Source organism: Ornithorhynchus anatinus, chromosome 8 (genome assembly GCF_004115215.2).
Source record: "Ornithorhynchus anatinus isolate Pmale09 chromosome 8, mOrnAna1.pri.v4, whole genome shotgun sequence".
Lineage (NCBI taxonomy): Eukaryota > Metazoa > Chordata > Mammalia > Monotremata > Ornithorhynchidae > Ornithorhynchus > Ornithorhynchus anatinus.
Window position 1 is genome coordinate 17,392,220 of NC_041735.1, and position 14,585 is coordinate 17,406,804.

The 14,585-nt window shown below is 38.9% G+C and overlaps 1 protein-coding gene across 4 annotated transcripts in view; it reads left to right on the top strand.

The window, feature by feature from the left end:
• Positions 1-14,585, top strand: part of SLCO4A1 (solute carrier organic anion transporter family member 4A1) — a 50,100-nt gene that overhangs the window by 18,080 nt on the left and 17,435 nt on the right. For 3 of the 4 annotated variants that reach the window (XM_016225336.3, XM_007655782.3, XM_007655783.4), the window contains exons 2-3: positions 9,707-10,576; positions 11,480-11,570. In XM_016225336.3, the coding sequence (XP_016080822.1) occupies positions 9,838-10,576; positions 11,480-11,570 (830 nt within the window). In that variant the 5' untranslated portion in view covers positions 9,707-9,837. Of the gene's footprint in view, positions 1-6,945; positions 7,002-9,706; positions 10,577-11,479; positions 11,571-14,585 lie in introns of all 4 variants that reach the window. The other variant, XM_029070694.2, reaches the window with a different exon arrangement.

Consider the following 14,585-nt stretch of genomic DNA (forward strand, 5'->3'; position numbering starts at 1 on the left):
ACTAGGGAGCAGCACTTTATAAATAAATGACTTCTCAAAGACAACACATCAGTATATTACTGCTGGGGGACCTGAAGGTTTCTAATCAGAGCTGAAAAGACCCACTATGATTGCTCTCTGACCTGTTAGCTCTATGAATGAAGCCTGTCCTCCCACTCCTCATCTTCCTGTTCCTCTTCACACTGTAAAATCCTTGCCTTCTTTTTGTCTTCATGTTTATAAAGAAAACTTGGCACTTGTGATAGTGTTGATGGTGAAATATGCTATGCGTAAGGGGAGGGAAATTGACAACTGGCATCTGGGGAAAGAAAAACTGTAGTAGAGGTGACAGATCAGTTGATTATTGAGGATGGCAAGGGAATATTCCTTACGCTCCTCATTGTGCCTGGCAGAGCCATCTTGATTTTGATGACAAGGAACTGCCCGTAGGCTATATGGATGCTAGTTTGTGCATGGCCTCTACTCCTGAGGGAAGGATGGAATGTTGGAGGATTATAATAATGTTAATTGTGATATGTGTTAAGCACTAACTGTGTGCCAAGCATTGGACTAAGCGCTGCGGTAGATACAAGATAATCAGGTCAAACACAGTCCCTGTCCTATATGGGGCTCACAGTCCAAGTAGGAGGTAGAATGATGATTGCATCCCCATTTAACAGATGAGGAAACTGGGACACACAAACATTAAGTGAATTGCCCTAGGTCACACAGGAGGTAAGTGGCAGAGCTAAGATTAGAACCTAGGTCCTAACAGTCAAGCCTGTGTTCTTTACACCAAACCATTCTGCTAACTAGTATTTGTGCGCTTTTTGTTTTCACATTTGGCAGCGGATGTTTCTGAAAGTTACTCAAATAGGCTTCCCCATATTATCCTATCACATTAATGAATAGCTAATAATTGCATAATAAAAACAGCATGGGTTGGGAGTCAGAGGACCTGGGTTTTAATCCTGGTGCTGCCAGGTGTTTGCTGTGTGACCTTGGGAAAATCACTTGAAGTCTCTATGCCTCAGTTCTCCTATTCTCCCTCCTAATCAGACTGTGAGTCCTATGTGGGACAGAAACTGTGCCTAGTGTAATTCACTTGTATCTACCCCAGTGCTTAGAATAGTGTTTGACACATAGTAAGCGCTTAACAAATACCATAAAAAAGAAAACATTTAAAGATAATTATCAAAATTTCTAGATGCCTATGTGAAATACTTAACTTCAAAGTAGCATGGACCTAAGATCTTGTACTTCTGACATATTTTTATAGCTATAGAAAAGGTCTGTAGTTGACTGTAGCGTGGCTTCACGGGAAGCAGCGTGGCTCAGTGGAAAGAGCCTGGGCTTCGGAGTCAGGGGTCATGAGTTCGACTCCCGGATCTGCCACTTGTCAGCTGACTGTGGGCAAGTCACTTCACTTCTCTGTGCCTCAGTTACCTCATCTGTAAAATGGGGATTAACTGTGAGCCTCACGTGGGGCAACCTGATGACCCTCTATCTACCCCAGTGCTTAGAACAGTGCTCGGCACATAGTAAGTGCTTAACAAATACAAACATTATTATTATTATTGTAGTGTATCTTCATTAAGAAAGAGAATGGTTCATTGCAACTTAACTTTTCTGACCTTCTCACTGTACCTCAGTTTCATCTATCTTGCTGCTGACCTCTCACCCATGTCCTGCCTCTGTCCTGGAATGCCCTCCCTCCTCATATCTGACAGACAAGTACTCACTCTCCCTTCAAAGCCTTATTGAAGCACATCTTCTCCAAGAGACCTTCCCTAAACCCTCTTTTCTTCTTCTTCCTTTCCTTTCTGCATCATTCTTACTCCCTATATTCACCCACCTCCCAGCCCCACAGCACTGCTATACATTTCTGTAATTTATTTACATTAATGTCTGTCTCCTCTAGACTGTAAGCACATTGTGGGCAAGGAATGTGGTCTGTTTATTGTACTCTCCAAAGCGCTTAGTACATGCTCTGCACACAGTAAGTGCTCAATACATATGATTAACTGACTTATTTTAAACTGTTAGAATATGTATTGAATGACTTAAAATTGCTGAATTTGATGATGATAATACTCATATTTGACAAGTGCTTACTAAATACCACTGGGATATATAGTACTGAGGTAGACACAGGCCTTTTAAGTTGACACAGTCCCTGGCCCAGGTGAGGCTCACAGTCTAAGTGGGAGGGAGAACAGACAATTGACTCTCCAATAGTGAGGAAACTGAGGCACAGAGAAGTGAAATAACTTGCCCCAGATCACACAGCAGGCCAGTGGCAGACTAGGATTAGAACCCAGGTTCTCTGGCTCCTAGGCCCATGCTCTTTCCAATAGACCACACTGCTTCTCCTATTTAAACATGGATTGCTTTTCTTGGGTGAAATGCACTCAATTAGTCAATACTAAGTAGCTCAAAAGTGTTTCTGACTTTCTAATACCTGGTAAATAATTGGTTCTATTGAGAATGTAATAACATGTTCCTCGTGGTTCAAAGGTCATACCACTGCCAGTGAAATTTCTGTCCATATACATGAGTGGTAGATTAAATAATCCTTCCCAAATTGTGTGCATATAAAAGCTGACCTTTAAGTAACAGTACTTCAAACCATCTAGTGACATTTTAGTTTCTGGTCCCATTCCACTCCAAGTTTCTGCTCTGTGTCATCTGAGAGGAAGTTTGGTCTAGTGGATAGAGCATGGACCTAGGAGGCAGAAGGACCTGGGTTCTAATCCTGGCTCCACCTCTTGCCTGTTGTGTGACTTTAGGAAAGTCACTTCACTTCTCAGTGCCTCAGTTACCTCATCTGCAAAATGGGGACTTAAGGCTGTGAGCCCCATGTGGGACAGGGACTTTGTCCAACATGATTTTCTTGAATCCATCCTAGCACTTAGCACAGTGCCTGACCCATAGTAAGAGCTTCACAAATACCACAGTAATTATTATTACTACATTATTACCCATTTGGGTACTCATCTCCTCACCTTCTCTCCATACCATTATCTTTAAACTCTGCTGCTTTCTCATAGCTACAACTTGTTGTCTATCATCCCTGCTAGATTGTAAACATCTAAGGGAAGGGTTGCATTGTACTATCACAAGTATTTAGAAGAGTGTGCTGCACAGAGCAGCACTCGACAAATACTGTTGATTTCTATGTGCAGTTCACTTAAGTGGGTCTTTTGGTTTAGGGTCTACTAATCTTGGATTTTATTTCAATGCCTCCTGTCCTCCCTATGAACAGTCATCTGTTTCACTTACCATGTAGGACCCATCTCAGTGAGCGCTTCCATAACTCATCCAAAGAAAGTGTAATGTGACAATAACGAAGAAGGTTGGACTCTACAATTGCCTTGCAGATGTAGAATTGCTTTGAGGTTGGGCATTGTGTTGCTGCCACACTTGGAATCAGTTTCCTGAAGGAGAGGTTGCTCTCTTTGATACTGTTTTTAACCTAAGTATTCATCCTTGCATCACTAGGTAATGGAATTCTGTAATGCCTTTCAACTCTGACACCAACTGACATTGAAATGTGAGACTGGTCAAGGGCAGGACGGCATATAGAATTTTGCAAATTCTGGCAAGAATTTAATAATCTTCATGTTTTGTGTGTAGGTTCCTAGAATAAATAAATGGTTCTTAGCCTAATGAGTTGGGGAGTTCTCCAGGATATTAAAAGTCTTATTTAGACCCCAGCTTCAGGTTAGTTGTTTTGTTCTCAAGTATGATAGCATAGAATAGGTTTGAAAAAGCTTGTCCTTTCCCCATAAACAATGTAGTAAAAATTGTAGGTTAGACCCACTTACATATAAGTTAGAATAGAAATATTAGGATCTTTAGAAGCTTATCGGGGCAACCAGCCGATCAAATAGTGTCCTGTGCTATTGAGCCTTGAAGGTGTCCTGCACCTGACATGCAGCAAATATCTATGGTCAAAAGCCACTTTGAGATTCTGAAAATGCAAGGTTAATTATGTTCAGTAGCTGAGGACTCTGGCTAGGAGCTTTCCAACATCGGGGTCTCATAGAAGCTTCCATGAACAACTTTCTCATTTTCTGGAAACTGAAATAGTGTCATTTTTGACATATGACACATCATTAAAGTCTCATACACTGAAGAACACAGGCATTTGAAGTAGATCTTGACAGGTATTCTTCAGACTTTTGCTTCTAATTGCGATCAGTAGGGACTACATTTAGAGTTGGAGTGTTTTCTTCACATAATGGCAGGTGAACTATTCTTTGAAGGGATTTCTACTCAGTAATATGGTGCATTAACATGTAAATGTAATTTATTCTTCAGGACTGCTGTGGCTGTATGAATGGACACATCCTTTGGGAATACATAAAAGTCCTTGGTTTAGATTTGTACTGCTTAGAATTGGGGCTCTTCCTCCTTGGTGTCCTATCCCTCATCATGCATGTTTCTTAGTTTGCTCCGTATTCCATGACAGCTATCAACAAGCATCCCTTTGACAAGTCATGAGGATGTGATGTTTCTTGAGTGCTTACTCTGTGCAGAGCACTGTACTAAGAACTTGCGAGAGTGCAATACGAAAGAGTTGGTAGACATGTTCCCTGCTTACAAAGAGCTTACAGACTATTACTGCCCTAAGTGTTTAAGGCTGCCCAGTAAACAGTATCTCAAAGAGAAGCTCACTTGCTAGTGGCATTGGCTGAGGTAAGTGAGATTTTTCACTTGGATGGGGGGTTCTGTTTTTAAAGCAAAACTTCCAGTAAGGGATGGAGTATTAAATAATATTGTAATACTTGATTGTCAGCCTCAATTTCAAATGAATTGGCGTAGAACTAGGAGACAATATCAGTAGCCAAACCAGCCTGGCATGCAGCAAATTAGAATGGGGTGGCTTTTAGAGCACAAGCTAATAAAAGGTAGTAAGAGCCTGAATAATAATAATAAAAATGCCAAATATCACAAATAGCAAAATGAAAACAGCATAGCAAAATATCTCTGTATATGCAGAGAGAAAAGGGATTATCAGTTATGTGTTGGTCTTTTCAACCATACCCACACACTAGGATAAAACCTCTCTATTCAGTAGTGCTAAGATTAGTGGGTGTGACATTAAAAGGACAGCTTTGTTCTGCTGTTCTCAAGAAAGAAAAATAGTACTATACAAAGCATAAATCCTCTAAAAATCATCTAAATTTTAAAATTTGGGGATTTATAAAACCTGTGTATGGGAAAGAAGTAATTGGTCATCTAAAGGTTACAGTCCTCATGAAAAGAATCCATGCTCTGATAGCCTGTCTCCAATAAATCAACATTCTCCCTAAACGTTTTTCTTTTTAAATAAAGAACACTCCCTCCTTTCCATTTTCCCCACTCCTCTCCACTCTTTTTCATAGCTGACTTCATTCCCAATACCTTTTGGTACTTCATTCTTTAGACAGAATACAGTTTAGAAGCCTTAGGATTCAGTGGCAGAAGCATAAAAGTTTCTGTCTTAGTTGTTGAGCACAGAAAGTACAGGTCCATTGGTGAAATGGATGCACATTACGTTTTGGCTGTCTCTGATTTAGTCTTTCAAAAGTATTACTTTGGGATTGCAAAGCAAATTCTCCTGCTAAAACAAATTTCCTAATGTTTAACTGTTAGAAGAAACATCCAGTTATATGAACTCAAAGTTCTAGGGAGCAGGGGGCTAATATTTGCTGTTTAATGGGTACTTAACCAGACATTAATAGTTAAAAGGAAATCATTAAATATGTAATCTGTATAAGATTAATTGTTTAGAATATTAAGAATTGACTAGTTAATAGTAAGTACTTAATAAATGTCATTACGTGCTAAGCACTGTGGGTAGGTACAAGATTAACAGTTTGGACTCCAGATTGGATTCCAGTGTCCTCCCCTTTATCCACATGAGAAAACTAAGGCCCAGGTGGCTTGCCCACAGTAACACAGCAAGACAATTGGTGGAAATGGGACATGAATCTGTGTCTCCCAAGTTCAACTTTGGTGCCCTTTTTACTAGGTCACACTGCAATGTAGTTATCATAAAGTGCAATTAAAAGCATAACTTTTAAAAATAGTATTTTCATTGTCTAGATCTGATATTAAAACATTAGGAAAAGCCAGATGAAGTATCAATTGAGATTTCCGTGTCTATTTGAACATTCACTATATTTAGAAAGCTCTGTTAATTTGTTGATTGGTTTTCATATAGTATTTCTTTCTTGGTAAAGTCCCTTTCATTGAAACAGTTGGACCTTTTCCCCCTCTCTGTTTTTTTACCTGAATTGCAAGTGAAAATGAACTCGTTAGCCTGCACTGTGTCTATAGATTATAGACCAATAGCATATGAAAGTAAAAGAACAATTGCTGTAGAAATCAACTTCTGAAAGTGCACAGATTTTGGAATTTAGTGTCAAGTTGTAATACTCACATTAATTTACTTTACTGTCTATAACCTCCAGCTGGCTCTGTGAAATGTATTACATTGTAACCTAATTATTTAATAGAGGTTCTTCTTGAATAGATATGAACTTCTCAGGTTTGTAACCAAATAAATATGATAGGAGAATGTTCCTATCTTGACTGAAATATTTTCAATCTGAAGCTAAAAGACTAGAAGAGGGTTAAAAAAAAAAAAAAAACAAACCACTCATCCAAACTTTTCAAAACTTGAATTTTAGAAGTATTCTTTATAGACTGTGTACAAATAATTACATTTCCCTTCAGCATAATTTTAAAGTCCACTTTGATTCTTATGGTGACTTTTTCCCATTTTGGGAGTAAACATTTGACAGTAAAGAGTAGTAAAGCTTCGCAAAGCTGAACTGTAAAACCTGTTTCCCAAAACTATCAAGAACCAGAAATATCCCCTGTTCCTCTAAATTGGACTAAATCTTCAATATTTATTTGTAGAAAGAATTGTGAATATTGTCAGCTGCAATTCTCACTTGATTTTGTATATTTCAGCATGACCTGGTTGAGCAAACTTGAGGTTGCATGTCACCAGTCATATTTTCCAAAGGGTGAGTTGGAATGGGGCTAAGGAGGAAGCTCAATGTTCTGACATTAATGGGGGAAAAAAAAGCAGGAAGGAATTAGAAGGGTATCCTCACAGTACTCCCTCAAACAGAAATGTCAACTTTTCATTTTGTGCCAGGGGACTCCCAGGAGATAGGGTTTCCAGTAGGACCCCCTAAGAAGATCAGCCATTCAGTGGAATTTATTGAGTGGTGACTGTGTGCAGAGCACTGTATTAAGCTGCTTGGGATAATACAATAGAGTAAGTAGTTTTACCCTTAAAGATCTTTGATCTTTCCCCTCCCATCCTATCCAATAGTGGCAGCTGGGGCAGACCTGCCTTTCCAGTAGTAAATACCACGCAAAGAGTGGTCTCACTGCCCCTTTCTCTGCTTTGCAATGGACAAGTCTTGTAAATGCTTTTTGTCTTGGTTTCTTTGTTATATTCATCATTTATTGAGCACTTACTTTGTGCAGAGCACTGTACTAAGCACTTGGGAGAGTACAATACAACAAAAAACACACATTCCCTTTCCACAATGAGTTTATATGGGGATTAAATATCTATTCGCCCTCTCCTTAGGCTGTGAGCCCGATGTGGGACAGGGACTCTGTCATCTATTTATACTGTATCTAATTCAGTATTTAGTGCAGTCTTTGGCCTACAGTAAGCATTTAACAAATGCCTCAATCATTGTTATTCCAACTGACACTTAGGTTACAGGATCAGCTGGAGAAAGTGTGGCCAGAATAGCTTTTCCTGCTTCTCCCTAGCCATTGGCATGTTCCCAGTGGTTGACCTCTAAGTCTGAGGTCATTTCCCCAGTGACCCTGAACTGTTGCCCCTGCCATTTCTGGAGTCAAGGTCAGAAAGAGGGAACATGGAAGCTGTTGCACAAGATGATCCTTGGACAAAACAGGCTGTCAGTATTCTTGAATGGGTTCTCAGGCATCCTGGAAGCATTTAGAAACAGATCTTCAGCCTGGGAGAAGGTACCCATGAGACTAATGAATAAATGTCTTTTTTTATTGTATTTGTTAATAGCTTATTATGTGCCAGGGAGTTGTCTAAGCACTGAGGTAGAGAGAAGATAATCAGGTTGGATATAGTCCATGTCCTCGTGGGACTCAGTCTTAATTCCCATTTTGCAGATGAGGTAACTGAGGCACAGAGAAGTTAAGTGGTCTGCCCAAGATCCTCAGAAGATAATTGGCAGAGTGGGGATTAGAAACCAAGTATTCTGAGACCCAGGCCTGTGCTTTCCACTAGTCTTATAGACTCAACCTGCCTGGCTGTAAAATCCCTGCCCTTAACACACTTTCCCAGGGATGTGGTAAAATTGAGAGTGCATGTGAAGTTCAGTGACATGAAAGTTCCTAGAAAATTGCTAAATTGATATCAAGTGACATGGGGATTAGTGTAAGTTTTTGTTTTTTTAATTTCTTCCACAGTGAGCAATCTCTTCCTGTCAGCAAATTACCTGATTAACTACTTTAATAGGAAATGCTAATGTTTTTATGTATGATTATTTTAGGATGTTTGGGACTTTGTGGAGGAATTATTTACTTAAATAGCTTGTTCCTTCATAAAAATCAGTCTGATTGTGCCCATTGTCTCTGCCATAAATCCTATCGAGGGCATTCAGGGAATTTCCTTGCTGTGTAACTGTTTCATTCCTTTTGTTGTATCAAGCTAAAGTATTTTAATAATTCAAGGCCTTTTGTTTAGGGGGAAATAATTCCAGGCAATGCAGTCTCATGAAGCCAGTGAGTGGCCATGACTATGAAAAGGATAGAATGGCCAAAGTTTGGGTGGGGTTAGTGGAAAGTTAGAAGCAGGTCTGAACAATAGGCATTTCAGAACTGTTTCCGCTGAGAAAATGTAATTGTTTAGATTCTTCCAAATCATTTTACTCCCTTTGAGCAAATTAAGCACTTTTTGTGATTCAATAACACTTTCAGGCCATTGAAACAACAGTCAGTAAACTTGTTGCAAACTTTTAAGTCCTAAAGTGTTTGTCTCTTTTAGTACTAAAGTATTTCATCTCCACCTTCTGAAAACCTAATATTTAATGATATAAATATAGTTCCTTTGAACTAATGATCCAGAAGATATCAGTGACTTCCTGAATGCCCTAAAGCGCTATCATTTAATCTGGTTAATTGTCAGGTCCTCTTTACTATCAACTGCATTTCGTGAGGGGGAGAGGTTTTCATTAGCCAAGTTTCAGAAGAAAAATCTTCTATGTGGTAAAAATTGGTCAAATATCTAGGCTTCTAAACATTTTATGTTTCCTGCCATTACCAACAATTTATTGAACTCCTAGTAAAAGAATGTTCCTGTACAAGGTTCTGTATATTTGACTGAAAAAAGTATTGATATTTCTTCCCTGTGTCATTCAAGGCATACGACTTCCTACCCCTTCCAAAATCACAGGCTAAAATGTTATACTCAGTTTTCATAATCCTTTTGGATTTGAAAAATCATTATGTGGCCTCTCTTCCTCCTACCCTGACCTTCTTTAATGCAAATTGGGCAAAGAAGGGATAGAAGAGGGAAAAACTAGTGCTAAAGAATGGTTTTGACCCAGATTATAAAATTATAGTGAGTAAAATAATCCAGTATTGCTAATTTGGGAGGTGAATGTCCCAGGTTAAGAAATATAACTTTGTAGAGAACTTTTAATGCTACTAACTATTCTTCTTACAGAATGAAGCACTGAGTGAACACTTAGAACTTGGAACTTACACATCTCAACTGTCATCACTCCATTACTCTCTTTGGAAAATAATCCTTGCCAAACTATTGGAAATTCCCAAAGCAGAAGGATACCACTGTTGATGGAAATGCCTCATAGTGAGACAGTTGAAAATGGGTATAGTGACATGGCTAATTCACAGGAGCACGGTAAACCGTTGAGCAATGACACTTTACATTCAAATGCCATCAGCCCCTTAGATTCTTGCAAAAGACCTCTCTGTGACACAAACTCTGGACCAAAAAAACAGTGCAAAAAAATCAATGAAGAAAATACTGCTTGTGGATGGGGGCCTTTTAAGCCTGATTGTTTACAGGTTTGCAATACACCAAAGGGAATTCTATTTTTCCTTTGTCTAGCTTCCTTTTTGCAAGGCATGACTGTAAATGGCCTCATAAACACAGTCATTACCTCATTAGAACGACGTTTTGATCTCCATAGTTACCAGAGTGGACTGATTGCTAGTTCATATGACATTGCAGCATGTGTCTGTTTGACGTTTGTCAGCTACTTTGGGGGTAATGGACATAAACCTCAGTGGCTGGGCTGGGGGATTCTAGTCATGGGATTTGGCTCCTTTGTGTTTACATTGCCTCAGTTTGCCACTAGTAGCTACAAAGTGAACTTCTCTGAAGAGATTGGAATGTGTCACTCCAATCAGAGTGCACCTTGTACACCAAGTACCTCAAGTCTCTCAAACTACAGATTTATCTTCATGCTTGGGCAATTTCTTCATGGAATTGGAGCCACACCTCTCTACACTCTTGGAGTTACCTATTTAGATGAAAATGTCAAGACCAGCTACTCTCCGGTCTACATTGGTAAGCAAAGTGGGCCCTCAAAGGCAGGGAGCCTATATTTTATATAAAACCTTCAGCAGTTTTGCTTACCATTGAAAGTAATTTCTGTTTATTTCATAAGAGGTCAACCCTCTTACAAATCTCTTTCTCAAATTATGCATTTTTCATGTCAACAGAAAAAAAAGCAAACAGTGATGTTTGAGTGCTTATTGTGTGCAAAACACTGTACTGAGCAAATGGGGGAGTACAATTCAATAGAGTTGCTAGACATGTTCCCTGTCCACGAGGAACTTGCATTCTAGAAGAGGAGCTTAAAAGAAGAGTTTTTTTAAAAAAAAAAATTGGATGTTGGGAAAAGCATGATTTTCTTTTAGCTTTAAATTCCAGAACTCTGCTTTGCACACTCCTTAAGCATTTAGCATGATGGAGTTAAAACAGAAAGCAACACTGCTGTAGTACTTGACACTGATTCCTTGTCATTTTCCCATATTGCTTTGAGAGCAGTAGCGCACTCGTTTGACAACCGTTGTAGAAATATTTGCAGTTGTGATACAGGAGACTGCTGACCAAACAAGAAGAAATTTTGGCCAGTGGAATATTAGCTAAATTCTCCTTATTCTGCCCTCTACATCCTGAAAACATTACCATTAGGCAAGATGGTCTCACACAAGGCAAAAGTTGGATTTGAGAATAATCTTGAAAGCAGTATCCTGATCAGTTGAGCTTCTCTTTCTATGTGTTGCTTCCTGCCCATGAGAAGGAGATTATTTTTGAAAAATAATTTAACCTCACATTGGTGCAATTCCTCTTGAAACGTTCTTATAAAGTAGAACAGGGTTAAAAACAAATATTTCATGGTTTAAAATAATATATAAAATACAACAGTGCATGTTCCCCACCTTACAAATTTGTTTTTCCTTACAGCTATTTTCTATACTGCTGCAATACTTGGCCCTGCTGCAGGTTACCTGATAGGAGGATCTCTACTTAATATTTATACAGAAATTGGCAGCCAGTAAGTGCAGCTAAATGACTGTTTCATTTTGTCTTAAAAATCTGTTGTGAATCTTAGTGATATTCAGAAAATTGTTTTTATTTTGGTTCATAAGGGTGATAGTTCCTTTGGGTATAACCTCCAGAAGTTACAGGAGATTCTTGCCGTTCGTGTGTGAGAGCATTTGTATTAAAACATGCACCACTGGGTGGGGGCCGGGGGGTGTTGTTTGAAAAATGCTATGCAATTTTATCCCACTAGCGTGTATTCTCTGTATTTGGTATTGGGTATTCTTTCTTAGTACCATTTTTTTTTTCTTAAATGCAGATGATACTTTTGTTATTTTACAAAGAACAGAGCTGTACTAAAGTCTCTCAACATCAATATGAGGATGAGCACTTTCCCAGATTAGGATAATGATAATGGTAGTATTTTTTAAATGCTTTCTCTGAACCATAACAGATCAGACACAGATTCTGCTCCATATGAGACTCACAGCCTAAGTGGTTAGGAGAGCAAATCAATCAATCCCTTTAGCATTAACTGTGTGCAGAGCACTATACTTGAGCAAAGTGCGATACCATAGAGTTGGTACCCATGATCTTGTACCAGAAGGAGTTCAGTCTACAGTGGGAGACAAATATTAAAATGAATTACAGATAAGAGAAATAGAGTATAAAGATATGTATATGAAGTGCTGTGGGGTTGAGATGAATATCAGTGGTACATCGCCAAGTCCATGGGCGATGCAGAAGGGTGTGTGGGTAAGGGAAATGGCTTCAGAAAGAATTCTTGGAAGAGATGTGATTTTTAAGAAGACTGTGAAGGAGTAGAGAGTGATGGACTGTTATATATGAAGGGGAAGGGAGTTCCAGGACTGAGGGAGGATGTGGGCAAGTAGTTGGTGATGGGATAAATGAGATGGAGGTCCAGAGAGGGGAACAGATACTTTAATCTCCATTTTACAAATGAGGAAGTGCAGAGAAGTCTAAGTGACTTTCCCAAGGTCACTTTGCAGGCAATGGCAGAGCTGGAATTAGAACCCAGGTCCCCTGACTTCCAGTCCTGCCATTAAGCTTTGCTGCTTCTAGAACCATACACATAGGATTAATGGCCTTAACAGTGGTTGTTCAACAAGTGGCAACCTGGGGGAGGGCTATTATTATCATTAGTCCCTAAAGACCTTAAATTTTCATTTTAAATTCATACTTCAGCATTATTTTGTAGCCTTTTTTTACAGCTCAGACACATTTACAAGCTGTAGAGAATTCCATCCTTCAGAAAAGACCCATAACAATTTTTCCAAAGGCATAAATAAGCACATGCTCTTGTAAGACATCTTCTCATAATGCATTTCGATAAGAACATTCTTAAACAACTTCCATCAGACTAAGAACACAATGTCGGAAGAAATATTTTTTGTGCATATGCACATGGTGTCAATCAGAGTTCATTCATTCCATCGAATTTATTGAGGGCTTACTGTGTGCAAAGCAAAGTACTAAGCGCTTGGGAGAGTACAACAACAAGAGTGTGTTCTGAAGACAAACTTTCTGTAATATGATGTCCTTATGAAATGTTTACACATGTTATTAGGAAACTGTATTTTTTAATCAAGAGTATCTGTTGCCATTACCTTGCCTAAAATGTTACTTTTAAAACTTACTTTGTAAATCCCTTATCCAAAGTAAGGTCTTCTTGCTAAACTGTCTGGTAATAGAATTCATCTGATACTGGTTTATATGTTCCTAGCCATTTCTTCTCAAGATTTTTCCACAAGAGTTACCAGAAGATTTGTAAAGTTTTTCACCTGTTTATTATAATTATCTTTATTAAGCAGTTACTATGTGCCAAGCATAGGACTGAGTGCTGAGGTTGATGCTAGGCAATCAGGTTGGACACAGTTCCTGACCCACAGAGGGCCCCAGTCTATGTAGAAAGGAGAACAGATATTTAATCCCCATTTTACAGATGAGGTAACTGAGGCATAGAGCCCAAAGTCACACAGAAAGCAACTGGCAGAGCTGGGATTAGAACCCAGGTCTTCTAACTCTCAGGCCCAGGGTCTTACCACTAGGCCATGCTGCTTCTCTGTTTGAGTACTCCATTTGCTTCATATGGAATAATGTCCATATAAAATGCTTACATATGCACAAAATGCATGTGGCTGTGCATCCAAAACTTTGGCATTTACTTTATTGTTCATGTTACTCAGATCTGTGGAGCAGTAAATATACAAGCCTAGTATGGTGCTATTGCTTTTGGTAGGCGCTTAAGGCATTGTTGATTTCCGGATACTTCTGATGATTCAAGACCGTTCAGAAACATCCTTGAGTCTAGAAATGAATAATTGGCTCAACAATGCATAAAATCTTCTCAACCACTTCAGGGCAATTTCTTTACATAACTTTCTAGGAGAGAAACAAAAGCTTGGTTATTTAACTGAGTGAGCAAATATGTAGCACTTTGCTTTTCTCCTCAAGTTCACTAACTGCAAGCCAAATTCTCAGCTATGCCACCATCTCTCGGAGTCATGTGGAGTTTGGGCAAATCCAAATTTTGAACAGCCTCTCCCAGAAGGTCAATTTGCCAAACAGGATAAGGGTTTCCTACCATATTTTCTTTTTTCATTACTATTTAGAAGAACCATTTTGGCTTTCAGTTTACACATGTGGTGAAAAATCCTTTTGCTGAGTTCTAGCTGCTTTCAGTTGAATCTGTGCTCTCATTCATAAAGTTTTAAAAGGGCTCAAGCATAAATATCTCTTGAAAAATGAAACAAATACGATATGGTTTGGGGTTGATTATCTGACCCCAAATATATTGTTATAGCATGGAACTTCTGCCCAAAACTTTGGTGAAGTGTTTCCTCGTCCTTCACCACCTTGTCATCATTGCTATCGACATCATTTATCATAATGTATTAAATATTCAATCATTAATATTAATGTCTGTCTCGCCCTCTAGACTGCAAGCTCATAATGGGCAGGGAACATGTCTACCAACTCTATAGCATACTCTCCCAAGTGCTTAGTA